This window comes from Phyllostomus hastatus, unplaced genomic scaffold, assembly GCF_019186645.2.
Source record: "Phyllostomus hastatus isolate PE091 unplaced genomic scaffold, TTU_PhHast_1.1 phas_contig_58, whole genome shotgun sequence".
Classification (NCBI taxonomy): Eukaryota; Metazoa; Chordata; class Mammalia; order Chiroptera; family Phyllostomidae; genus Phyllostomus; species Phyllostomus hastatus.
In genome coordinates, this window is record NW_025333916.1 from 56,380,862 (window position 1) to 56,406,659 (window position 25,798).

General features: G+C 42.0%; 1 protein-coding gene across 1 annotated transcript in view; it reads right to left on the reverse strand.

Annotated features, from left to right (window-relative positions):
• Positions 1-10,455: 10,455 nt before the first annotated feature.
• NUP155 (nucleoporin 155) overlaps positions 10,456-25,798 on the reverse strand; it is a 54,544-nt gene continuing 39,201 nt past the window's right edge. The window contains exons 23-35 of the mRNA XM_045848170.1: positions 24,537-24,728; positions 23,178-23,316; positions 21,329-21,464; positions 20,503-20,656; positions 20,184-20,288; positions 19,435-19,589; positions 17,999-18,128; positions 16,986-17,099; positions 16,142-16,262; positions 15,593-15,703; positions 12,889-13,025; positions 11,297-11,403; positions 10,456-10,658 (exon numbers count right to left, since the gene is read on the reverse strand). Of these exons, the coding sequence (XP_045704126.1) occupies positions 10,520-10,658; positions 11,297-11,403; positions 12,889-13,025; positions 15,593-15,703; positions 16,142-16,262; positions 16,986-17,099; positions 17,999-18,128; positions 19,435-19,589; positions 20,184-20,288; positions 20,503-20,656; positions 21,329-21,464; positions 23,178-23,316; positions 24,537-24,728 (1,740 nt within the window). The 3' untranslated portion in view covers positions 10,456-10,519. The remainder of the gene's footprint in view (positions 10,659-11,296; positions 11,404-12,888; positions 13,026-15,592; positions 15,704-16,141; positions 16,263-16,985; positions 17,100-17,998; positions 18,129-19,434; positions 19,590-20,183; positions 20,289-20,502; positions 20,657-21,328; positions 21,465-23,177; positions 23,317-24,536; positions 24,729-25,798) is intronic.

The following is a 25,798-nucleotide window of genomic DNA, read 5'->3' on the forward strand; positions in this document are numbered from 1 at the left end:
AACTTAAGCATCCGTCTCCCCTTCAGCCCTCCCTGCACTTTTTAAAGCTCTCCTTTATTTAATATACACACGTTCCAATTTTATTTTAATCATTGTTCAAGTACAGTTGGAACGTGCGTATATTAAATAATAAAATAAAATTGGAAGAAAAAAGGAAAAGAAAAAATATACACACGTATACTGATGCGTTTAGTAGAAAACATCAATTCTTATGTGAATGTGAAAGGGGTGGAAGAGAACCATGTGCAAATCCGAGTGCACTCAAATAAAACAGGCCTAAGGATTCCCCGTCAGATTTGGTGTTTGGTAGCTACAGCGCCAGATATGTAATAACTGAGGACCTTTGGTAGCAGCTAATAAAATCACATCTGACTAGCCGGAACAAGGGGGGGAATGTATTGTAGAGGTTCTGGTGGATCCCACAGAATCTAAGGAGTGGGTTCAACCACCAGTCTTTGGGAAAGACGGGGACCAGGAGAGGCGGTGGGCGTCCTCTCCAGAGCAGCACTGTCTAGTGGAAACACCTGTACTGATGAAAATGGTCTCTGTCTGCTCTGTCCGGTGAGGGAGCCACAAGTTGCAAGTGATACTGAGCACTGGAAATGTAGCCAGTGCAACTGAGACACGGAGGGTTTTTTATTTTATTTTTATGAAATTCAAATAGCCACATGTGGCTAGTGGTTCCTGCATTGCCCCATGCAGCTTCAAAGCTTTGCCCATTAACATGGCTCAGCTGCAGTTATTCTCAGCTTCTACCTCAGTTGAAAATCGCAGCTCTCTTGGAGGGAACACACATGTGATGCAGTTTGGGCAAGATTCACTCCTGGATCAATCAGCTATGGCTAGGACCACAGAGTACAGAAGTGGCTGCTGAGGGCTTGTCTGTGTTTCTGAGTCCACTCTTCCTCCACCAGGGACTCATTATAGGCTGAGATCTATGATAAGATGGAGTGGTGAATTATTTAGACTAGACTGCTGCATCAAAAAGACCCTCTGATACATCTGTGGCCTAAACAACGTAGATGCTTATTTCTCTCTTGTGTAACTATTATAAGGTAAGGTTTGGTGGAGTCGCTGTGCTCTGCACAATCATTCAGGGATACAGATTCTTTTAAGACGTTTCCTCTGTCATTCTCCAGTGTCTTGTGGCATAGTCAAAACGGTCACAAGGACTTCCAGACAAAGGCAAGGGGAAAAAGAGAGTATGCCCAGTTTTAAGACCTGGGCCCACAAATATCACTCAAAGTTTCCGCTTATGTTGCATTGGAGAGAACTTAATCCACTGGTCACACCTAACTGCAAGGGAAGCTGGGAAATGTATTTTAGCAATGTACCCAGTAAGACTCAACATGATTTTTGATGGGCAGGATTTTTAGCACATGGTTAGAATACAAAAAATAATAATACACATTTCCTGACTTTGAGGGTACCCCCCTGAGGGTATCACAGGTTTGGTGAGGAGATAGGTAAGTACTTAACTAGCAATGAATAAGGAACATGCTGTGAGAACTCTAAGAAAAGAATGGCTTAAAGCACTGTTTCTCAGACTTTACATATGAATCCCCCAGAACTCTTGTCAAAACCTCTGATTCAGTCACTTGGGGGCAGGGTTGGGGATTGAGACCAGCTTTTCTAACAATCTCCCACGTGATGCCAACCTGTCCCTTGGACCATACTTTGAGTAGCAGGTGATTTCAGACTCAGCAAACCCCACAGAGGGAATGGCATTTGAAGTACCTTTGAAATCAACTGTAGTGACTGGGACCCACTTTGGATGTTACACGGACTATGTTCAACTTCAACTCTGTGATTTTATGCGTGATTTAAATTGCCAACCTATAAGCCTATTAAAGATCTTAAGTAACAGAGAATTTCACACACGCGGGACTGAACAGCAAAAGAAGTTGAGTGGCTCCTGAACACAGGTTCGGCAGGTGTCTTGCAAGTTTAGACCAGGCAGGTCTTGTGTGTTCCATTTTTTCTAATTCATGCATCAGACTGGCTTCTTTTATGATAAAGTGACAGATGGCAGATTTACGCCTATTTTACAAAGAACATGTAGTTACAATTTTTTTTTCCTGTAATTTAACCTTTTCATGAGCCTCTACCTCAATGTGTAACAAGGAAAGTCTTTATCTTGACAAGTATTTTTACTCCCATTTCTCCTTTGGTGAAGTTTCTTTCCAACAAATTCTCTAGCCTGCCGATGTTCTCATTCTCATTCTACTTAATCGACAGAGCGGATTCATGATGATAATAGTAGGAGAGGTTTTTTGTGCCTTCAGAACATTGGTGGACAGAGTGATCTCACTCAAACTTTGTTTTCTGTATGCTGACCCATCACTGCTTCAGGATGTCTGATGCTTGCTCCTGGGTCGGTTGCATTGGTGTCTAATGTGGTACATGTAGTGAGTCTCTCATCTTCTGGGTGATGATGCGACGGTGTCCATGAAGCCTCAGACGCATCCTTCATTCTTCCACTCCTCTGCCTCTACCGTGGGGTCCTCTGGCTCTCAACAAACTTGTCCTGAGAACTGAGAGCAGGTCAGGAATATTCCCATCACCTTTGGTTTTATTCTACTGGGATCACCCCAAACTGGGGGCGAGGGAGCATCCTCAAAGACAGTATTTTCCAGTAACTGGGAAGAGCTACTCTGCTTTCAACTTACTCTTCAACTCTGCCCCCATGAGATTTTACCTTGAAATACATGTATATCTGATTCCTTTTCCCCACTGAGTCAGAGTTCTCTTCTTCCTCATCTTGCCTGAGCAGTACTCCTCTTGATGTATATTCTGAGTCCTCTCTGGATTGTCCCCACACTGTGGCTTATGGTAAAGCTGCGTATTCACACAGTGGTTTGAGTTTGAGATGCAGGGTCTGGCGGAAGTAACGCCTGCTTGAGTATGGTTGGTAGGTTATAATATGAGTGTGGTAATTTATAGCTTTAATTTGAACATTTCACCGAAAATGTTATATGGTGTGCTTGCATGTGAGTGATGTTACAGTTACATGCTTATGATTTTGTAATAAAAAAGGAGTTATTTATGCCGGACTTCATATAACAAGAAATTTACAGGGCCACTTTCTCTGTGAATAAAGCTGAACTAACTGTCTGCAAAGAATCAAATAATTTTGCTTGGAAATTCCATACTGTTCTCCACAGTGGCGGCACCAGTCTGCATTCCCACCACCAGTGCAGGAGGGTTCCCCTTTCTCCACATCCTCGCCAGCACTTGTTGATTTATTGATGGTAGCCATTCTGGCAGGTGTCAGGTGATTATTTCATTGTGGTTTTAATGTGCATCTCTCTGATGATTAGTGATATTGAGCATTTTTTTTTCATGTCTATTGACCATCTGTATGTTTTCTTTGGAGAGGTGTCCGTCCATTCAGGTCCTTTGCCCATTTTTAAATTGGATTGTTTGTCTTCTTGGTGTTCTTTATATATTTTGAAATTAAAACCCTTATCCATCCTTCCCTTACCCCTCTAAAAATAAATAAAATCTTTAGAAAAAAACCCCTATCCAATATATTACTGGCAAATATGTTCTCCCATATAGTGGGTTCCCTTTTCATTTTGTTGGAGGTCTCTTTAGCTGTGCAAAAAGCTTTTAAAATTAGTCTAATTTGTTAATTTTTCCCTTTGTTTCCTTGGCTTAGGAGATATATCAGCAAAGATACTGCTTGGTGAGATGTCTGAAATTTTACTGCCTGTTTTCTTTCAGGATTTTTATGGTTTTGTGACTTACATTTAAGTCTTTTACCCATTTTGAGTTAATTTGTGTGTGGCGTAAGTTGGTCTAGTTTCATTTTTTTTTTTTTGCATGTACCTGTCCAGTTCTCCCAACACCGTTTATTGAAGAGACTGTCTGTACTCCATTGTGTGTTCTTGCTCCTTTGTCAAAAATATTGACCATGAAGGCATGGGCTGCCTTTTCATGTTTTAAATGTCTTGAAAAGCAGGTGTTTTAAATTTTGATGTTCAATTTAGCAACTTGGTCTGATTCGGGGTTTCTGTGTCCTAAGACACCTGCCTAATTCAAGGTCATTATTTTTCTCGTTTCCCTCCAGCAGTTTCATACTTTCACCTTCTTTAAAGTAATTAATTAAGACAGATGTGGTTGATTTTTTAAAAGATTTTATTTATTTTTAGAGGGAAAGGGAGGGAGAAGTAGAGGGAAATATCAGTGTGTGGTTGCCTCTTGCACACCCCCCACCCAGAACCTGGCCTGCAACCCAGGCATGTACCCTGGCTGGGATCAAACCAGTGACCCTTTGGTTCACAGGCCCGCGCTCAGTCCACTGAGCTACACCAGCCAGGGCTCACCTCTTATATTTAGGTCTATGATGCATATCAAGATAATTTTGTATGAGGTAAGTCTTGAGGGTATTTTTCTGTGTGGATATTCAACTGTTCGTTCCAGCACCATTTATTGAAAAGACTATTATTTCCCCCATTGAATTACCTGAGCACCTTTGAAGAAAACTGAGTGCCCGTATGTGTGTATCTATTTCTGTACTCTCGTTTCATTGATATGTATATCCTTATACCAATGCCACATTATCAGTTAATGTACCTTTATAATAAAAAATCCTAAAATCAGTAGAATGCTTTCCAAATATTTTCTTTTTCAGCTGTTTTGGCTAGCCTAGGACCTCTGATTTACACACACACACACACACACACACGAATCAGTTTGTCAATTTCTATAAAAAAGTCTGCCGGAAACCTGGTTGGGGACGCAGCATCAAATCTGTATATCAATTTGGTGAGAATTGATGTGTTAACAGGCTGTCTTCCAATTCATAGAGGCATATCATCATTAAATTGCCAAAAATTAGAGATAAGGGATCTTAAAAGCAGTAAAAGAAGAGTGTTCCCATAAGACTATCAACTGATTTCTCAAAAACAAAAACAAACATAAAAAAACAAAACAAAAACAAAAAACAACCCCCAAAACTTGTAGGTAAGAAGGGGCTGGAAAGAAGTATTCCAAGTCATGAAAGGCAAGGACCTACATCCAAGACTACTCTAACCAGCAAAGCTTTCATTTAGAATGGAAGGGCAGATAAAGTGCTTCTCAGACAAGGTCAAATTAAAGGAGTTCATCATCACCAAGTCCTTGTTATATGAAATGTTAAAGGGACTTACCTAAGAAAAAGATCAAAACTATGAACAGTAAAATGACAACAAACTCACAACTATCAACAACTGAACCTAAAAAACAAAACAAACTAAGCAAACAACTAGAACAGAAACAGAGATCACATGGAGGGTTATCAGCGGGAAGGAGGAAGAGGGAGCATGAGGGAAAAGGTACAGAGAATAAGTAGCATAAATGTTAGGTAGAAAATAGACAGGGGGAGGTTGAGAATGGTGTAGAAAATTCAGAAGCCAAAGAACTTACATGTATAACCCATGGACGTGAATTAAAGGGGGTGGGGGAGTGCTGGAGGGTGGAAGGGGAGAAAGGGGAGAAAAAGGAATGGGACCACTATAATAGTATAACCAATAGAATACACTTTTAGAAAATAAAAAAAAATGAGCTATTAAAAAATGGAACAAATAACTAACTATATTAATAAAAGACCAAAAAAAGAGAAATTGGTGACTGGATTTGGAGAAATTTGGAGAATTTTAAGATTGTATCCATATTTCTGATTTGAATAACTAGATGATGCAGGCTGTGGTAGAAAATGAAGCAGGAGGAACAGGAGTGGACAGAAGGCAGGGGTGAGGGGCACTGGGTCACGTTTGACTGAGGAGCTTCGGAGGTCACCCAGGTGGAAATGTTCACCACACAGGTGGACACTCAGGTGTGGGCTGGAGATGGGACAGTCCTGGCTCCCACATGCTAAACTGATTTATTTAAGGGAGCTGGCTTTCTGGCTGATAGGAATTGCTAAAATGCCAAAAGCATATCTAAGAGGTTTAAAATAAATATTAATTTCTAACATACCATGAAGCAGAAGTAATGCTTATAAGGAAAATTGCCGGTGAGGAAACCAAACTCAGAAGGGTTTAAATGATTTACTACAAGACTCAAAAGCAGTCTGAAAAAAGGTTTATTATTCAGAGAATTTAAACGAAGAAACTGATAGAAACAGAAAGGAAATTAGGTGCCCTTTCAAGACCTTTAGATTTAGTGTTCTTCGTTCTTCGTTCCCTTGGTACGGCTGTCCCATTATCATGGTTTCTCCTGGGACAAACACACAGAGAGCAGATGGAGGCGGGCAGTGCCCCGAGGGAGACAGGGCCGGTCCGTGCGCGTCCTGCGGTGAGAGTGACTGTGATAACGTGGGAGTGGGGGCAGTCTGTGTGGTGTAACCAAAAAACGTTGAACACGCATCACATGCGTTTCGGGGTCAGCGCCCCATACCTTACATAGTTACTCAACATAGGTTTTTCTCCTCTTTCCTCACCATGGCCACACTGACACGATCTACCTAAAATGCAAGTACGTGGCAATCGAGGCCTTCAGTGGCTCCTCATGGACTACAGTGAATAATAATACACTGTTTCGTAAGCCATGTGCTATTCATCCGTCATTGCCTGTATGTTTATTTATTTATTTATTTATTTATTTATTTATTTATTTTTTGTGTGTAGATGTTCCTACTATGGTGTGTTCCTTTTCTTTTTTTTTTATTAATCATTGTTCATATACAGTTTTCTCCTTTTTACTCCCAATCCAGTTCCCCCCTCCCACCCGCCCCCCCTTCCCTCCCATTACCACCCTCCCCTTAGTCTATGACCATGTGTCCTTTAAGTTTGTTCCTATGAACCCTTCCCACTGTCCCCTTAAATTCCCTCTTCTCTCCCCTCCGGTCACCATCAGCCTGTCCTCTATTTCAGTGTCTTTGGTTACATTTTGCTTGTTTCTTTGTTTTGTTGTTTAGGCTCCTGTTAAAGGTGAGATCATATGGTATTTGTCTTTCACTGCCTGGCTTGTTTCGCTTAGCATAATGTTTTCCAGCTCCATCCACGCTGTTGCATAGGGTAGGAGCTCCTTCTTTCTTTCTGCTGCATAGAATTCCATCGTGTAAATGTACCATAGTTTTTTGATCCATTCATTTACTGATGGGCATCTAGGTTGCTTCCAGCATCTAGCTATTGTAAATTGTGCTGCTATGAACATTGGGATGCATAGGTTCTTTTGAATTGGTGTTTTAGTATTCTTAGGATAGAGTCCCAGTAGTGGAATTGCAGGGTCACAAGGCAGATCCATTTTTAGTTTTCTGAGGAAGTTCCATATTGCTTTCCATAGTGGTTGTACCAGTCTGCAGTCCCACCAACAGTGCACTAGGGTCCCTTTTTCTCCACAACCTCTCCAACACTTGTTGTTTGTTGTTTTGTTTATGATGGCCATTCTGTCTGGTGTGAAGTGGTATCTCATTGTGGTTTTAATTTGCATCTCTCTGATAGCTAGCGATATTGAACATCGTTTCATGTGTCTTTGGATCCTCTGTATGTCCTCCTTGGAGAAGTGTCTATTCAAGTCCTTTGCCCATTTTTTTAATTGGATTCCTTGTCTTCTTAGAGTACAGTCGTGTAAGTTCTCTATATATTTTGGAGATTAGACCCTTGTCTGAGGTGTCATTGGCAAATATGTTTTCCCATACAGTTGGTTCTCTTTTAATTTTCATACTGTTTTCTTTAGCTGTGCAGAAGCTTTTAATTTTGATGAGGTCCCATTTGTTTATTCTTTCCTTTATGTCCCTTGCTCTAGGGGACACGTCATTAAAAAAGTCTCTTCGTGAAATATCTGAGATTTTCTTACCTACGTTCTCCTCTAGGACTTTAATGGTGTCATGTTTTATATTTAAGTCTTTTATCCACCTTGAATTTATTTTTTGTATATGATGTAAGTTGGTGCTCAAGTTTCATTTTTTTTGCACGTGGCTGTCCAGTTCTCCCAACACCATTTGTTGAAGAGGCTATTTTTATTCCATTTTATGTTGCTGCCTCCTTTGTCAAATATTAATTGACCATAGAGACTTGGGCTTATTTCTGGGCTCTCTGTTCTGTTCCATTGGTCCATGTGCCTGTTTTTATGCCAGTACCAGGCTGTTTTGATTACAGTAGCCTTGTAATATAGTTTAGTGTCGGGTATTGTGATCCCTCCTACTTTACTCTTCTTTCTCAATATTGCAGCAGCTATTCGGGGTCGTTTATAATTCCATATAAATTTTTGAAGTGTTTGTTCTATGTCTGTGAAATATGCCATTGGTACTTTAATAGGAATTGCATTGAATGTGTAAATTGCTTTGGGTAGTATGGACATTTTGATGATATTAATTCTTCCAATCCATGAACACGGTATATGTTTCCATTTGTTTGTGTCTTCCTTGATTTCTTTCTTCGCCTGTATGTTTATTAGTCACTATAAAAATGTGTGGAGCAAATGCCAAGTACACAGTATATACTGATGCAGTCGCTGCATGGGCAAGAACGGTGCTACCCCGAGTTTGGCCACTGACCACGGGTATCAGCATCACATTGGAGGTGGGACTCACTAACCTGTTCTATAAGGCTGTACAGGTGAGTCTTGTGAATGTTAAAGTTTTAGAAACACTGTCCAGAGGACTAAAAGTGAGGAGATCTAATGTCTTTTCTCTTAGGGACCTTACTTCCCCACAGGGTATTGAAAGCATCTGTCGGGCAGCTGGGATTCTTAAAGCCCCTCAAAAGGAACTACGGGAATGAGAGGGGCACGGCTCACGTTTCTGACTCTTAGGAGCCGCTAAGCCACGCTAGCCTGCAGCCCTTTTGAAAGAAGTAGCTTCAGTAGTGTGAGCTGAGCACACTGAACACATATGTATTAATGTGGTTGTCTGTAAATGTACTTAAAACACAAGTATATAGTTATATTGTATAAATATGATAAACTCATATATACTATATTAATTATATATAATATATAATACATAATATATAAAACAGTTATATATGTTTTATATATTATGGATATTATATCAGCATATATTATGTAATTAATATATATAAAAACACACACATATAAAACCTATAAATATATCTAGCAGAACAGGAGTTACAGCTCAATTGTAACATTTAAGCAAGACTTTCATTTTAAGTAGACACAACAGAAATTTAAATCTACAGAATTAGCAAAGTATAGCATATATTCACTTTTCATATTAAAAAACTTCACTGACAATCTGAAAAATATGAGAGGTAGTTGTACCTAATGAGTGATATTTTAACATTCTATTGAATATTATAAGGTAAAGATTATAGAAGAAAGGAAGCCAAATTCTAAGAGAAAAAATAAGGAAAGGGCAACCCACGGTCTTGGGGGAAAAAACAGAAGTGGAAGAAAATCTATGTCCAGATGTAATTTAGAAACCGTCAGACACGCACTGGCGACAGCAGACAGAAGGTCAGTCACTCTTGGGGGCGTGAAAGCCAGAGGGAAGGAGCCCTGTTCCCCACGTTTGGTTAGTCCTGGTCCTTCTCTTCCCTCCTCGCTGCCATGACTTTGGGGCCTTTGGTTCGGTTATTCCAATTTTCTTAAAGCCTGAAAACTACACTAACAACAGCTTTGCTTCACATGTTGGGTGTCTTGGGTAAACCTTGCAGGTTGCGGTCACTCCTGGGGAGGGAGGAGGAGGAACCAGAGAGGGAGCTCAGTGCAGACTGGCTGTGCCCTGGCACGCAGTGGTCCCCGAACTTGACACGGACCAGCATGCTCCCGGAGGGCTTGTTAGGGCACAGGGTGCTGGCCTCACCCCACGTTATGGATCCAGCAGGTGTGGAAACGGGCTCGATGATCTGAATGTCGAACAAACTCCCAGATGATGCTGAAGTGCTGGTTTGCTGTACACATTTTGAGAACCATTGTTCTAATAAAATCAGTAGTCACAAGGCCAAAGAACTAGGCAGACACCGGGAAACACTGTTATCTACCTGTCTAGGTTTTCAGGACATAGATTATTAGTTAGAAGTGTACCTATCACCTGCTCAAAAAACAAGCAGGTATGAATTACTCTTCAAGGACTGTAACTGACATCAGTAGTAGCTGGAGGAAATTTCTTTCCAAGGATAAACCCAACACCTAAGGAAGTTTTATGAGACAGTGTATGTTTGCTTTTTTAAGGATTGTTGTAGAATCCAGTATTATGGGAATGACTGCTCAGCTAGCCTATTTAAATTTTGATATCAACCATCTTTGGATTAACTTAAAAATGAATACAATAAATTCAAAATTTCTGCCTGTGGTTAAATTCAAAATAAGTGTTTCTAAATATTCCTTATCCTTGTTTTAATAAAAGGATTAAAAAAAACTTAGTTGTTTTTAGACCTGATTATTAAACAAAGCAGTAATAAAAAAAGAATTCATCTGGCAAATGCATTGTTTGTAGATACCAGCCACTTATGAAAAACACATTTCTATTAAGATTGTCTTGATTGCTTAGATTTAGAGCACTTGATATCTGGACCCAGATGAGGTTTTATTTTACAGTTCAAAATGGATGGGAAAGAGTACATCACAGTAATTAATGAAGCCGTTCTAATTTTGCCTGAAGTGATTTAAAGTTCCCCGTGACGGTCTGCACTGCTAGGGAGGAGCTCATAGACTGCAGCTCGACCAGGTACCCGCAGATGGCGTCCAGGCAGAGGTTCGTGAATCTTCTCCTGAGAAGGAAAAGACTCCAGGTCAACTGTCTACGTACGTGCAACATTCCTTCCCACAGGACTCCCCTCCAACTTCCGCCGGCCGTATGCTCCCTCGAAGGGCGAGGATGAGGTGATGAAGTACGTGGCAAACGAATGAAAAGAGGAGGACACGCGGGGGGATAGTTGGATTACCACGAAACCGCCATTTTTCTTTTGAAGATTATTAGAATTCTTCATTCTAATGTAGTATGGCAGTAAAGCATGATCCCTTAAATGAATGTTAAATTATTTACATGCTTTTGGCCTTTTCAAACAAATATACCTTAAAATGGCCAATAATATCACAAACTCATAATTAAACTGTCCTTGATCACTAATTCAAAGCAAAGGGAGTTTAGAAGTAATTCATAAATGATATCCTTTCACTTGTAGAAAGAATTCTGCATAAGGCCTGAAAAATAGAAAAAATGCTGACCCTACATACATGTCAATTAGTTTCATTCAAATAGTTACTGTTAACATAAAAAACCTGAATCTGCTGTACTTCTTTATAATCTCAGTATCTTTCCCCATTCTGTCCAAAGTTGTTACCCAGATATTTATTAGAATCACTTAAAAGCTTCCCCTATGTAATGCAATATTTAATTCACAGTTACCTCTCACAGTTCAAAACCTGGCTAGGATTCTCGACATATCTCGTCAACAGTACATGTAAACAATCCAAAAGGTGCAGTGGCCTCTTCATTCTGTTCCAGAATGGATCCTGTTAAGAAAATACACACTGTAAGTTATAAGGCAAACTGCTGCCAACTGATTTTTCAACCACTGATGTTAGCTAAAACAGCCCTCAAGAGTCCGTAGCAAAATTTACTGACATTAAAATAAGTATTGAATATTATGTGTTACCAAACTTCTTATCTGGTGGTGATTAATATTTGAACAATATTGACAACTGCAGTGTGATGTTATTTAAGAGGAATATTTGATGACACCAATCTACTTTGTAGAGCATCATGTGTATTTCCTATTTAGGAACCAGAAGTAAGAGAAAAAAATACATCTCTTCTTTTCATCTGGGACATCACTTTTACTGAGGACCTATGCAGACTCAGTCTGATATTGTAAGTAAGAGACTAAATCAATAGTCAAAGAATCTCAATTCTGCCTCTGCCCTCGCCTGTCACTGGCCATGTGTGCAGAGCAGGTTCCTGAACATCCCCGCCCTCATCAGAGGGAGTAGAAGAGGGGACACTGCTTCCTGCTCCATCACAGGCTCACTGGGAGGCTTAAACGAGACGCTCGGGTACCTTCTCAAACACTATGGACACTCTGATGACGCTGCCATAAGTGACACCACTTAGTTCAACAAAGTTTTATTTTAATCTGTTATTGCAGATAAAGTAAAAATTACAAGATATAGTCTAAAAACAGCAATTTTCAACCAGTGTGCCATAAGAACTTTTAAAACATGCAGTACCTGACTGTTTAGTCAGGGGCACGGACCTCTTTTCCCTTAGACTGTCAAGTAAAAACTGACAACAGACAACACATCAGCAGCTGTCCAGTGCGAATGCTCTGTCTGGAACCATAAATACAGAGGTCACAGAGCTGCACCCTACCGGTCCCATTGCACAGTAAAGTTGTGTCTGACTGGGTAATTCCTGGTCAGAGATCCTTATGTGCAAGTACAGGCACTTCATTTTTTAAAAAGTCACTTTGGAGCAAAAAGGGCAGGCAGTTACTATTATTTAATTATTTATTTTTGGGTAAATCCATCAGTAATACACCCTTTTCTTGTCCAGATCAACAAAAAATATACTTTTTGGTATGTGGTAGAATTTTAGTCATTAGTTTACATCTTCCATGAGATGAAAAAGGTTGAAAATTGCTGCTCCAAGAAGGTGCAACATGGTGAGGAAGACCTTTAAGCATGGGTGTTTTAGATCAATTTAAAGTACATGATGATTCTTAATGTAATGCATTTAGCCTATTCCAAGAATAAAACATATATTATGTTAATTTTAAAAAGCATATTTGATTTTTGTCACGATATACAGCAAAACCCCTCTCATTATTGGTCTTAAAAGTCTGACTTGTAATTTCTGATACTAAATCAATGAAGCAAATTTCTGATCTATTACACGTTGAGAGACTTACAAACATGCAACAGAATAAACCACTCCTATGTCTACAAAAAAGTTACGTAACTTTAAATAAATGATTTCATTTCAGCTGGTATTTTGCTTACCCGTGACTTGAACAGGTGATCGTACACCTCCAGCAGCCGAGGTAAGGGCACCCCGATCTCATTCATCGTCCGGATGACGAAGCCCACGTCCCAGCTCAGGGTGCAGACCTGCTGCTCGAGGAACTGCACGACGAAATCTGGGGGAGAGAGGGCCGGAACACAGGGCTGCCAACTCTTTCCCCGGAGAATTCACTGAGACGCAGCTCGCACGTGACAGTGTGTGAGGTTAAGGTGTGCAACGCGACGACGGGATGCACACACACTGTAGAATGTTCGCTGCAATCACGTTAGATAACACGCCTGTCACCTCTCGTAACTGCCGTGTTGTTGTTGTTGCTGTAGGGTTGTTAACTCTTGATATTAAAAAGTAAGTCTTATTCATTCGTAAGTGAGCAGTTTATAAGGGGAAATCCTTTTAATAAAACCAAGTACTTATTTGAGTCAAAGTGAAGAAGTGAGAGATAAATGACATTTAAGCTCCCCTAAATTCAAGGCAGGTTTTCCCTCCAGTAAGTTGACAGCCGCTCTCACGGGTGAATGCAGGGAGTTCTCAGGATCTGCCCAACGCCACACAGGGGCGCGCAGTTTGTCAGCAAAATCCTGCGGCCTGGCGCCTGGCTAGGGCACCAGTGAGAGGCAGCCAGTCCGAGTTCCTCTCCCCTTCTCCCTCCCTCCCCTAAGGACCTGGCACCTCCCGTCAAACATAGCCTGAAGTGGCGGAATCCTCTCCCAGTCACCCCAGCCATGGCCACAGCACTCTTCCAACAGGGGTCGCTTTAGGCTTTCTGTCACCAGTTCCGTGGTGAACCTGGGGACGGGGACGGGCACGGCCCTCGGCTGGGCTCCCAGAGCTCATGCTTTATGCAAGGACGACACACTGGTCTGCATCCGAGAGCCCCTTGCTGCGCTGTAGACCCACCCACGAGTGTCAGGGCCGGCAGGCAGCAGTGCAAGCACATCCTGGGGCTGCCCTGGTGTCTGGTGCTGCCCTGGTGCTGGGGACGCCACCAGCCCCTCCTTAGGGGCAGGTAGCGCAGCAGCCACCACGAGCACTGCAGGAGATGTGCTCTCACCACTGAGCAATTTGCGCCTCAAAAAAAAGTTTAATAAAAATAAGACAGATATGTCAATGAGCAAATCCCTGGAGGTGGAAAGTAGAGATCAGTGGTTGCCTAGGGCCGGAGGAGTGGGAGTGGCTGTGACGTGGTTTCGTTCTGGGGTGATGAAAGCCACCTGAGTTTAACTGTGCGATGGTCACAAAACCCTGCGACTATGCTAAGACCACTGAATTACACACTTCAAAGCTATTAGGAAAAAATAGCATTTTACTGGATTTGGAAAACATAGGGAGGTACAATAAAAAAGAGACTGTTCACAACCCCGCTGTTGGAGAGAACACTGATGATATTTCTTTAACAATCAATATATCTTTGATTTAACAGCTTTTCAGGCAAGAAAGGCTACTACTGCATCCTGAATTTAGACATACTAAATATGTTTTTAGAATGCACTTCCCAAGGACTCACAAATGATTCATTTTGATCATTTTAGTGTGCTAAGCCATTTTTACTTTTTGCTGACTGCCAACTGTAAGTTAGACCCTAACAGTGACATTCGAATTCCCATTCATGATCCCGAAACCCGAGACTGGCCGACGTGAACGCCCGAGAGCAAGAAGAGTCCCTGAGAACGCTGCCGCTGAGCCTGCACCTCCCCTGCGGACGACCACGCGGCGGCTCTGGACGGGTGACAAAACCCCATCCTGTCCTGCTTTGCGGTCTTGTGTGGCCCGCTCACCGCGGACAGACTGACAGGAAAAGGAAGACCTCTTCCACCCTCGACCTCTCTGAGTCCACAATGAAAAATTCAAGTCAAAGCAGAAACACTCTCAAAAGCGATTGTGCAGAATGTGGCTTCTTTAGTATTAGAATTGTCATCTTTCACATACTTATAAAATGTATATATTTGCTCTTTACTTTTCTGACCAATGAAATGGCATAGCAGGTAAGTACAGTACTGTACTTACCAGAAATAACGGTATGATTCTAATGGTTTTATTTCTTGGCATGTTTGGGGAATAAACACTGAATCAGAGATGGTCTGTAAGTTTGTATCCTGATGTGTACAGAATTTAGTGATGTGTTGTGGGCATGATCATGTTGTTCAATGTTTCCCAAAACGCAAAGTGGTTTACATTCTACTTTATCAGTGTATTTATGTTGATTGTATTATTTTACAATGGAAGAGAACATGGTAGGTTGGCAAATGATGTATAATAATTGGTCCCCTATATGACCATTATAGCTAGCCTATTGCATTTTTAAGATGAGCGCCTGCCATTTTAAAGAAAAACATGCCCTCACTATAACAAAAGGGGTGGAATCAATCAAACAACCCTTCACAAAACCACCGGCCGTTTCTCCCTACGAATACGTATGGGGTGGGTTACCAACAATATTACCACTGCGGTCTGTTTGTCTGCACTGTCCTGAGACACATCTATGAACTTGGAAGTTCTATTCTGAACTATTCCTCCACAAGTCCTGCTATTCTCTGGAGGTCTTTCTTTTTGCAGCGGCAGAATTAAACTGCTCCACAGCAACAGAGAAATCATTTCGCTCTAAAGCTGATCATTCTTCCGCGTCAGTGAGGAAGAGACCCACCCCAAGGAAAGAGCCCAGGGCGGCCCGAGGCCACGGCTCACCCAAGGGAAAGAAGCGCGGCGTGCCGGCGTAGATCTTGCCGAGGAGGGCGATCTTCAGGCTGAGCGCGTGCATTCTGTCGGAGGAGCTCAGCGTCACGCTGTCATTCAGCTCTGCAAGACGGAGTGTGTCACTGGGGACCCCGGTTAGTTTTCAGGTGAAGTTTAAATGGGCTCTTTTATCATTTCAAGGGATAAAATGCCCGGAGCCAAGGAGCCAACATTCACACTAATGGAAGGAGAGGCCTCTCTGGGTCTGCTGGTCTCTGCCGTACTCGTATCTCATCTCACCGGGGCCGAGTGTGTGAGGCGGCTCTGAGGGAAGCGCCTCAAAGTCTCCCGTAAGCAGCACGAACCCTACAGTGATCCCCTCTGAGAGTCCTCTCCAATGTGGCCCGGGTGCGTTCTCCAGGGGACCACCCTCCACGCAGGAGCAGACGGTTGCCATGAGCCCTGGACACGCGAGCCTCCAGCAGCCTGCATCTGTCCCTCTGCCAAGTCACTAAGTAACGTGGGCTGAACAGACCTTTGCAGTGGGGATCGGACACTTACCTTTCTCTATGATGTCTTGCCAAAGGGTCTGCACCAATATCGGGTCTGAGTAACCGGCACAATGAATTATTGCAAGTTTGCACTCTGCGAGTTTAAATGGGTCAGCAAATTCCCCGTAGAGCTGTAGGAGAAAATGTCAACATCATACATCCAACCAGAGGTCAGCGTCCATAAACTAATAGTGAAATATTACTTCAAAGTTAAAAACCAAAGATTTTATCTAAAGTTCCTAAAGTGTGACACAAAAATATAAGATGTGTAGGACTGGTCATAACTCTGGGTTAAAATGGTGAATGAATGGTTAACTCCACGCAGGTAGATTTGAGGATGTGTGCCTTTACTCTCGGCTGGTAGATGTCCCAATGACTTTTCTTGTACAATCAGTATTGTCTAAAACAGGGTCTGAAGGATCATGGAAACACGGACATATCTCAGGGTACTTAAGGACACTAAAGCCATGTCCAAGGATAACTGAAGAAAGAACTGCTCAGAAAGCTACAGAGAGGCTTGGAGAGCGAAGCAAAGATGTCACTTTTTCAAGACAAGAAGCAAGGCAATAAAAGAGCTGGCACGAGTTTCAACCAAGCCCCACGTGATGCTGATAGATCTCGACAGTTACTGGCCTGGAAAGAGAAGTTTGGTTAGCTCTTTCTCAAGGCAAACACCACAGCAGTGATTCGTCAGTCTGGGGACATGCTGCCAAGGATGGCTGATCTTATTTTAGGGAAGTAGGTTACTCTTCCCTGTGAAACAAAAAAAATAAAACGCAAAATACCCCACCATGAATTGCAGGTATTAGGTGATTGTTTGACAGCTGCAGGAATTCTACTTGCTTTTTCATTACCTTAGTTATGTCCATTAGCTCAGAATCCAGCTGAGAAACTGCATCCTGTACAGAAGAATGATGGGAATACTGCCTTTGCAGCGTCTCTTGTATCTGCAGTTGGATCCTAGCAACCTAGTTTGGGCAGACAAAAGGGAATGTTGATTTCATTACGAAAAATCAATAGGTACTCAAAGAAATGACTGCTAGTACCTGACTTTAAGTTTCTTGAAGTTAATGTAGTAATAAAGACTTCTGTCATAACAGACCAGCAACTCCCCACCACAACATAAAAGATTTCCCAGGAAAGGTACTGTGGCAGTGTCTTGACTGCCCACCCTAACTGTTCCCCCCACGGCGGCAGCCAGAAGAATGGCCAGACCACACTTCCCAGCCCCGCTGCAGGGAGGTGTGGACAGAAGACTAACTTCTCTGCAAAGGGCCATGAGTGAAAGTAAAGTATGTCACTTTGGAGTTGAGGTTTCTAAGAGAGAGCATGTGCTTCTTACATGCTTTTTCCCTTCCTCCCTCTAACTAAAGAAAAAAAAAATAAGGCCAAAGATAACAGGAGAGCCAGAAAATAAACTTGGGTTGCAAAAATCAACCAAGTGGAAGAAAGCCACCCGTCAATCAAAAATACCCACTCTGGCTTTTTGCGGTTGAGAAATAAGCTTTTGTGTTGGGGCTACTATACATTCTTGGGGTCTCTCAGTTAAGGTGGTGTGGTCCCCTCTACTCCCTATGTCTACTTTTTAGCTCCCAGAACAAATGGTGCATGTGATGTAATCTGCTTCGCGTTGGAATAGTCAGGAAAACCTTAGAAGTGCCACAGAGAAAAGGTTTAAATTACAACCATAGTGTGACCCAAATGCTGCATCATGAGTCTTCCACGACTTACATCTAAACATGAAAATAACTGAAAAAATATGGGCAGACGAGACGAGAATGAATAATTCTGACTGCTACAGACCTATCATTTACTAGAGGAAGAACAGAAGTGCTCAGTGTGAACAGGGCTTAGTATCATCACTTACTTCCATTTTCTCTTCCAGCTCATGAAGGAATTCGCCGTCCGCAGCTGTGGAGGAAATGGCCGTGGAGCTCTTGGCGCTGAGAATGGCCCGAGCAATGTACTCCAGTCGCTGCTGAAGTGGGATTTCTGTGCTGGGGGGAAAAACACTCATTTTTATTTGTATGAATTCTTACGGTTCCAAGATACAAACACATCAATTACGACACACTATTTTATACCAAATGGACACACAAAAAACCACCTGAAACTTGAAAAAATTATTAGAGGATTTCTAATAAGAGAGAGCCACAATTTAAGGCAAAAAATACAGACATGTTTGTGTCCAAAAAAGCTACTTCCTATTTTAAAACTTTAGTTCAGGATATTAAAATTTGGACTCTTCTAAAATTAAATTAAGAATATTCTTTACTGCTCCTCAAATTCTTCATTCCTTTGCCTTAACGTGGCCAATACTACACTTAGTCTTCTGCAGAGCAGCTAGAGTGACCGCTCAAAAACAAAAACCTGCTCTCACATGCTCTCCTAAAACCCTCCAACGGCCTCCACTGACGCCCCAAGCCCCTCCCCTTCCACGCCTCCCAGTCCACCACCTCCACCCCACTGGCTTTCCTTCTGCATTCCTTCCTCGGACAGTAACCTTTCACCTGTTAAAACTAGTATTAATTTTTTGTTATGAAATATCCAGAAGTTCTCTACCTTTTAGGAACACATTTGCTTTACACACATGCACCCTAATTTTATTACATTGTCTTTTTGACAGGATAATCTAATTAGAAACCCCAATGTTTTCTTTAACAGGATTTGATAACCTTCCAAGACCTTGGTAGTAATTTAACCCAATGACAGGGTGCAGAAAATTAGTCAGGAATTGGTAAAACATTGAAAACCTTTCAGAAGTAGCTTTTGTCCTTTTAATCAAGAATAGCAGCCCTGGCTGGTGTAGCTCAGTGGATTGAACTCGGGCCTGTGAACCAAAAGGTCACTGGTTCGACTCCCAGTCAGGGCACATGCCTCGGTTGCAGGCCAGGTCCCCAATTGGGGGAGTGCAAGGGGCAACCACACATGGATGTTTCTCTCCCTCTCTTTCTCCTTCCTTTCCCCTCGCTCTAAAAAATAAATAAATAAAATCTTAAAAAAAAAAAAAGAATAGCAAATAATTGTCATTAGTAGGAAGAATCTAATGACATATCTTAGAGAAAAGGATTTAGAAGACAGTCTGAATAAAAAAGGCCTTATGCATTCTTTTAGAATCTCCTACACGTTCTTAAAAACAAAACAAACAGAAAGAGAGAATGGTAAACTTTAGATGAATCCAAATAAAAGCACAAAAACTCTGCACATGCAGAACCTGAGCGGAGTCTCATTCACGCTCCGCAGCCCGGATGGACCTCGAGGTGGCTGGGCCACCGCGCCCGCACGGCCAGCACGCTGCCGTACCTGTGCATGTCGGCCAGCTTGGACAGGACGCGGGCGGCGCTACTGAAGCTTCGGTTCTTCTCGTAATACCTCCAGAGCAAATCCATATAGCGAACTTTGTTTTGATCAACTTTGGCCATTCGGGATAGGTGTGGCTCCAGAAATGGGGAAGTGACCTGGAAGTTGGACAGGCACCCGGAAACATTTCCTCACCACCCACTTGCTCTTTACACAGCGAGGGTAACACTTTAAAGATAACCACAGAGGTGCACTACTTTATGGGCATAAAAGCAAAACTATAATCCAACGACAGATATGAGAGAGGGCAATTTTCTCATTACAAATGATTCTTTGTTTTACCACAGCTGATGACAGAGTTGCTCAGATACTTGCATTAGGCTGATAAAAATAATTTACTATGATCCAATTATAAATCTTTTAATAAACCCTGAGACCACAGCTACTGAGTCCCAAACTCTGAGCTCAAGGGCATCCTTGAAATGATCAAAGGCCACCCATTCGTTTCACAGGCTGAGAAACACAGACTAGGGAGGGAAGAGATGTGTGAAGTCTGTGGTGACTGAATGGCAGAGCTGGAACAAGGCTCAGGTCCCCTAATTTACAATCCAGTGATTCACGTCCCACAATATAAACATGCCAATCAGCTGGTAAATAACAAAAAAATTGGAGCAATGGTCTGTTTTGTACCCTGGGAAAAAATACATTACTTATCGAAATTAACAACATTGGAATAAGAAACCATTTTTTACCTGTAGCAGTTTATCTGCAAGGTCAGCTTGTATTAGCCAATTGTACAGGGCAATACTGAAGAGCTCATCTTTGGATCGTTGACACAATTTAAGCATTTGTTCAAACTGAAATAAAGAAAGCAGGAAAAATTAGCACAGATCAAGGCTCTGCTGCCGGACGTCATGAGCCCTTGGCCTTGTTAACCCCTGGAAAGAACTGAGTATCCTTAAATGTTCTACGAGCACTTACTACCCTTCACAAGATGACTATGCTACCACTACCACCACACAGAAGTTCTAAGCACAATGTATTTCAGAGCGAAAAGACGCTGTCCCGTACGTGATGTCCTGCTTCCTCATTACTCAGCATGTTGGGGTCCGACGACAGCACAGGAGGCCCCGGTTTTTTGGGGACACTGGGAGACTGAGGAGCAGCCTTACTTTGATTCACCAGTTCTTGGAGTGTGTCTGTAATGCACTTGTAACTGTTTAGTCTGAAGAAGAACGGGAAAGGAGCAATTACGTTGATTAGACAGTAACTGATTTATCTAATTTTAAATACAAGAATTTAAAGGCTATTTTGGAGAATAAATATATGTATATATTTGGTATTAAAAGTAACAGAAATCATATAATTTTTCAGTAGGTTTGAGAAGCATTTGGTTAAACATAAAAGGTGATATCACAAAAGTGAATGTCTTAACGAAAACCATGTCTTAGGTAGAGTACGTATTTCCTTTATGGACATGGCACTTTATTTCTTGTGTGTTTGCTAATTCTCGAACATTTAAAAATCGTCCTTTAAAATAACATACTTCACCCAGAAGAACAGATCAGGAGGCAGGGGAGGAGCCAGTTTTGTTTCCGAGTGATCTCATTTAAAATGGACATGAACAAAGTCTCAGCAAAACCACAGAAGCAACTTCTAAAACATTTGTGAGTACTTAGGAATTTCTAGCAGATGAAAACTTTATCTGTAGGCGAGGAATTATAATCCTGATACAGGCTTTTAATAAAACCAGTCACTTTAAAGTGAAAGCATAGATTTTTTTAAAAGTGTGAAAGCATATCTGAACTTTATAAGCATTGTATTTGAAATACTACTTCCCTAATACTATCAATCAAACTTGACACACAGAGAAGTCTGCTAACATGATAAAACTTACCTTTCCTGGAAAGCCTGAAGTCCTATGACGTCTTCTTCTGGTTCTCCATGTTTATAGAAATGGAGTCCAAGACCCTGAGGGTCTTTCTTCTCAGCAGCCGTGAGAGAGAGCTCCACCACGCCCTCATAAAAACGCACTGATGGGAAAGACAAAGGACGAAGACTCAAGGTTTGCTATTAAGCTGGATATGTTTTCTCTTATCTGGCTTATAAAAATACCCATCAAATATTATTCGATTTCCCTTGCACATGAGTCACCCTGGTGACAATATCATATAAAATACTTCTTATGAGTTTACCACAGAACAAGGTCCCCAGAGAACAAGGACCTAACATGACTAAATGGCAGCTTTGAATATATTTTCTTCACTGGAAAAAACTTTTCTATTTAAAATAACAAACAGGATGCTCTAGTTTGTGTCAGTGAGCTGAGCTCTGGCCTGTGAACCCAAAGGACTCGGTTCGATTCCCAGTGAGGGCACATGCCTGGGTGGGGGGGCCAGGTCTCCTGCTGGGGGAGGGTACTGAGAGGTGGCGCTTCTGTCCCTCTTTCTCCTGCAGGTCAATGCTTCTGTCCCTCTTTCGCCCTCCCTTCCCCTCTCTCTAAAAATAAATAAAATCTTTAAAAATAATAAAAGAACAAATGGGAGAGTTAGAGTTAATTGTTGAAAAAAGTCTTGGGATTCAAAACAGTATCTTTTATATGAGTTATTACTTTTATGTTATGTTAGATTTAATTTTAAAGTAATTTTAAATTTGACTAGATAATATTTTACATCAGGTAGTATATTGATAATTAAACAAAAGCTTTTAAGCATTTTAAAATTAAATGTGACCGGGCAAGCAGTCTCATACAGATGGGAGTTTAACCGAACCAGGACTGAAACACCAACGGTAAAAAGGGTCACATCTGAAGACATAAAAAGGCACTACTGCTTTTGCGGAGGCCAGCGCAGTCGCCACAAAGTGAAGCACAAGCACTGAGTTTCCTGTGTCATGTACTTGGGCCAGTGAACTTGGAGAAGACTTGCCTCTGGGAAGAGGCTCTTCTTCATCACTAGCTCGTTTCAGTCACACAGTCATTTGTCCGCTTAGTTGAGAAGCTAGGAAGGACAGTCCTCACTGAGAGTCACTGTGGTTTCCTGCTTCGATGGCGCTTGAAAGAACCTGGTGCTCGACCCCCGTCCCAGCCAGCCGCCCAGATCCATCCTTCTGCCACTGCCTCAGGGCCTAGGAGCACCCCAAGGCCCCCGCCAACGCGCCAGTGCCCCGGAGCCGCCTGTCCTCAGCTGCCCATCATGACGACCATGTCCACCTCACGGGTGCGCCAGAACTGCCACCAGGACTTGGAGGCCACCAGCAACCACCAGGGTCAACCTGGAGCTCACACTCCCTCTGTCTACCTGTCCATGTCTTACTACTTTGACCGTGATGGAATAAGTGTGAACAGTCACTACTGGGCTTGCACAAACTGGCCACTGAAAAAAATGACCCTTATTTGTGTGACTTCACTGAGACACGCCACCTGGCTGGGCAGGTGAAATCCGTCACACAGCTGGGTGACCACGTGACTAACGTGCACAGGCTGGGGGCCCGAGCCCCAGGGCGGAGCATCTCTGTGACAAGCACACACCGGGACACAGCGAGGACAGCTCGGCCGCCGGCTGCCTTCCCACGGCCACGGCGGGAACGTCCCTGGTCACCAGAGCAGCATGTGCATGTCGGGGTTACCTTTCCCTTTCCTGGAACTTGTACCAAATCACCCACTTATGTCTCTCATTTGTGCCATTCCTTCAAATAAAGTAATCTGGAACAGAAGAGAAAAGAAGGAAGGATGTTTTGTTTCTCACCTTGTCTATACTGAGCACAAACATTGGAGAGGTCGACCTGATTGCTGATTTTCTGATACTCCTTCAGTGACTCCCTCAACATCCTTTCCTTCTCCGTCTTATTCTGAACTTGTCGGGAATGCTGGAGAAGCTCATTTGCCTAAAGTAGAAATGACAAGAACTTAAAAAGACATAAAATCAAGCATGCAGATGATGCTGTCAACGTAAGTTTTAGTCTACGTCTAAATGTACATCTGGTTTCTTATAATCAATAATAAAAACAACTCTACAAACTTACTTCTTCTTAATTTTACGCAGAAAAGTTTTTGACCAAACAATCCTAGCTATTCTTAATTCCTCTCACAAACATGTTAAGCAAGATAGCTCTTTGTCTGGCAAATCTCTTGCCTAATCAATACTTTATCGGTCAGCAGGCAGTCCACACGATACTGATTTTTTAAATTCCTTCCACCTGTAGGAAAGGATCAATAAAGATTGCCCAATTAACTCTGCTTCATTACAGACTTACTTTAGGTGTTAGAGATTTTCCTTAATTTCTAAGGAGAGGCATATTTAACCATCACCTTTTTTTTTTTTATTTTAAATATTTTATTTATTTATTTTGAGAGAGAGGAGAAGGGAGGGAGAAGGAGAGGGAGAGAAACATCGATGTATGAGAGGAACATCAATCAACTGCCTCTTACACGTTCCCAGCTGGGGGCCTGGCCCACAACCCAGGCATGTGCCCTGCCAGGGAATCGAACCTGCAGCCTTTAGGATCTCAGGCCGGCGCTCAATCCACTGAGCAACCATCCGGCCAGGGCAAACCATCATCTTTTTAAATAAGGCCTAGAAATTCTTTTTTTTAAAGATTTTATTTATTTATTTTTAGGGAGGGAAGGGAAGGAGATAGAGTTAGAGATAGAGATAGAGATAGAGATAGAGAGAGAGAGAGAGAGAGAGAGAGAGAGAGAGAGGGAGAGAGAGAGAGAAACATCAATGTGCGGTTGCTGGGAGTTATGGCCTGCAACCCAGGAATGTACCCTGGCTGGGAATTGAACTTGGGACACTTTGGTTCCCAGCCCGCGCTCAATCCACTGAGCTACGCCAGCCAGAGCCAGGCCTAGAAATTCTTTATGAAAAGAGTTTAAGATTCTTTTATGAAAAACTTAAATATATATGGATTTTAAGAAATCACGTATTCCCACCCCTTTCTTACACACATGAGGATTCTGTAGCCAGGAGAGGTTCGGAAACCTGTCAAGGTCACATACTGAGTGCAAAAAGGTGGCTCCTGATTCCAACTCTGGCGTGCTGTTCACCACACCACGGAAGCTCCTCTTCTGTAGGGGACTCGGAGGAGCTGACGGAGCACCGTACCTTGGAACAGACCGCATCATCAGTGCTGTACAGCAGCGGGCAGATGTCCTGCAAGTGCAGGCTGATGCCGTCGACAGCAGCATTATCTCTGATATAGCAGTTGATGAGGGAAGCAATTAAGGCCCCGGTCAGTTCTTTGTCCCGGATCACCAGGTCTTTAAAGGTGGTGATTTTCAACTGCTCTTGAAATTCCTAGGAGTGTAAAAAAACCTTTTCTTCTATCAAATATGTAAGAATATCATTTCCACACAGAATAAAATTTCTTTAATAATATAACCAAAACATAAACGGACTTTGTAATTGAAAAGAGAAAAGATACTAAAACTATACAAACTAACACACTTCTGAAATTCTCCCAGAGTCATACAGAATTGAAAAAGAACCCGCAGTACGTCTGGTTCAAATCTCTCACTTTACATACGAGGATGGCAGAGCCCAGGCAAAGCCGAACTCACAGCCAGGGCTCCTGACGGTAGTTATGACTGGACAAGAATAATCAATCAGCTGCATTAAAACATCTTGGGCTTCTGTTTTTTCCCTAAAATAGCGTCAGAATTCTGTTATTCAAGGCCTTCTAATGTTAAAGTTTAATCTCATGTTGAACAAATGTGCTTGGTAAAATAGAGTTCTCAATTACTGAGGCAACTGTAATTTATATTAGAGTAAAATGCTGAGTGATTTGACTGGTATTTTTTTATACATTTCAGCAAATACACTAGGTCCAAACTTTTGTACTACAATATAATTTGCATTCCTTAAGCATAAAAATTGTGATTCAAGGGACAGAGCTTTGAAGAGGGGTCCCCAGAAAGACGCCGAGGCTAAAACAACTACATTATGCTTATCACCCACTAAAATGTATTCTACTTGGTATGGAAAGGTTTTCATAATTAAACATTTTAGCTTGAGGGTTTTTTTTTGTATGTGTTTAAAAGAAATAAAATCAGCAATAATACAACTCTTCGGCCTTTACAGAAAAGAACTAGGGGAATGCCTTTTAACTTTAAAAATTGTACTTAAAAGTCAAGAGCTAAACATTTCAGGGCAACCAACAGTCCTGACGGGTAAGAGAACATTGTATTAATATGGAAGAAATCAGATTTGGGAAATTACCATTTTGTAACCCTAAATGAACTCAGCCATTCAGGCAATGAATGGCAAGGGATAAGGCAAGTCTGGTGGCGAGTCCCAACGGCAGCATTAGATTTACCATGTGAATCTGGCAGTCAACCTCAGAATCACTGAAGGCATAAGTAAACCTC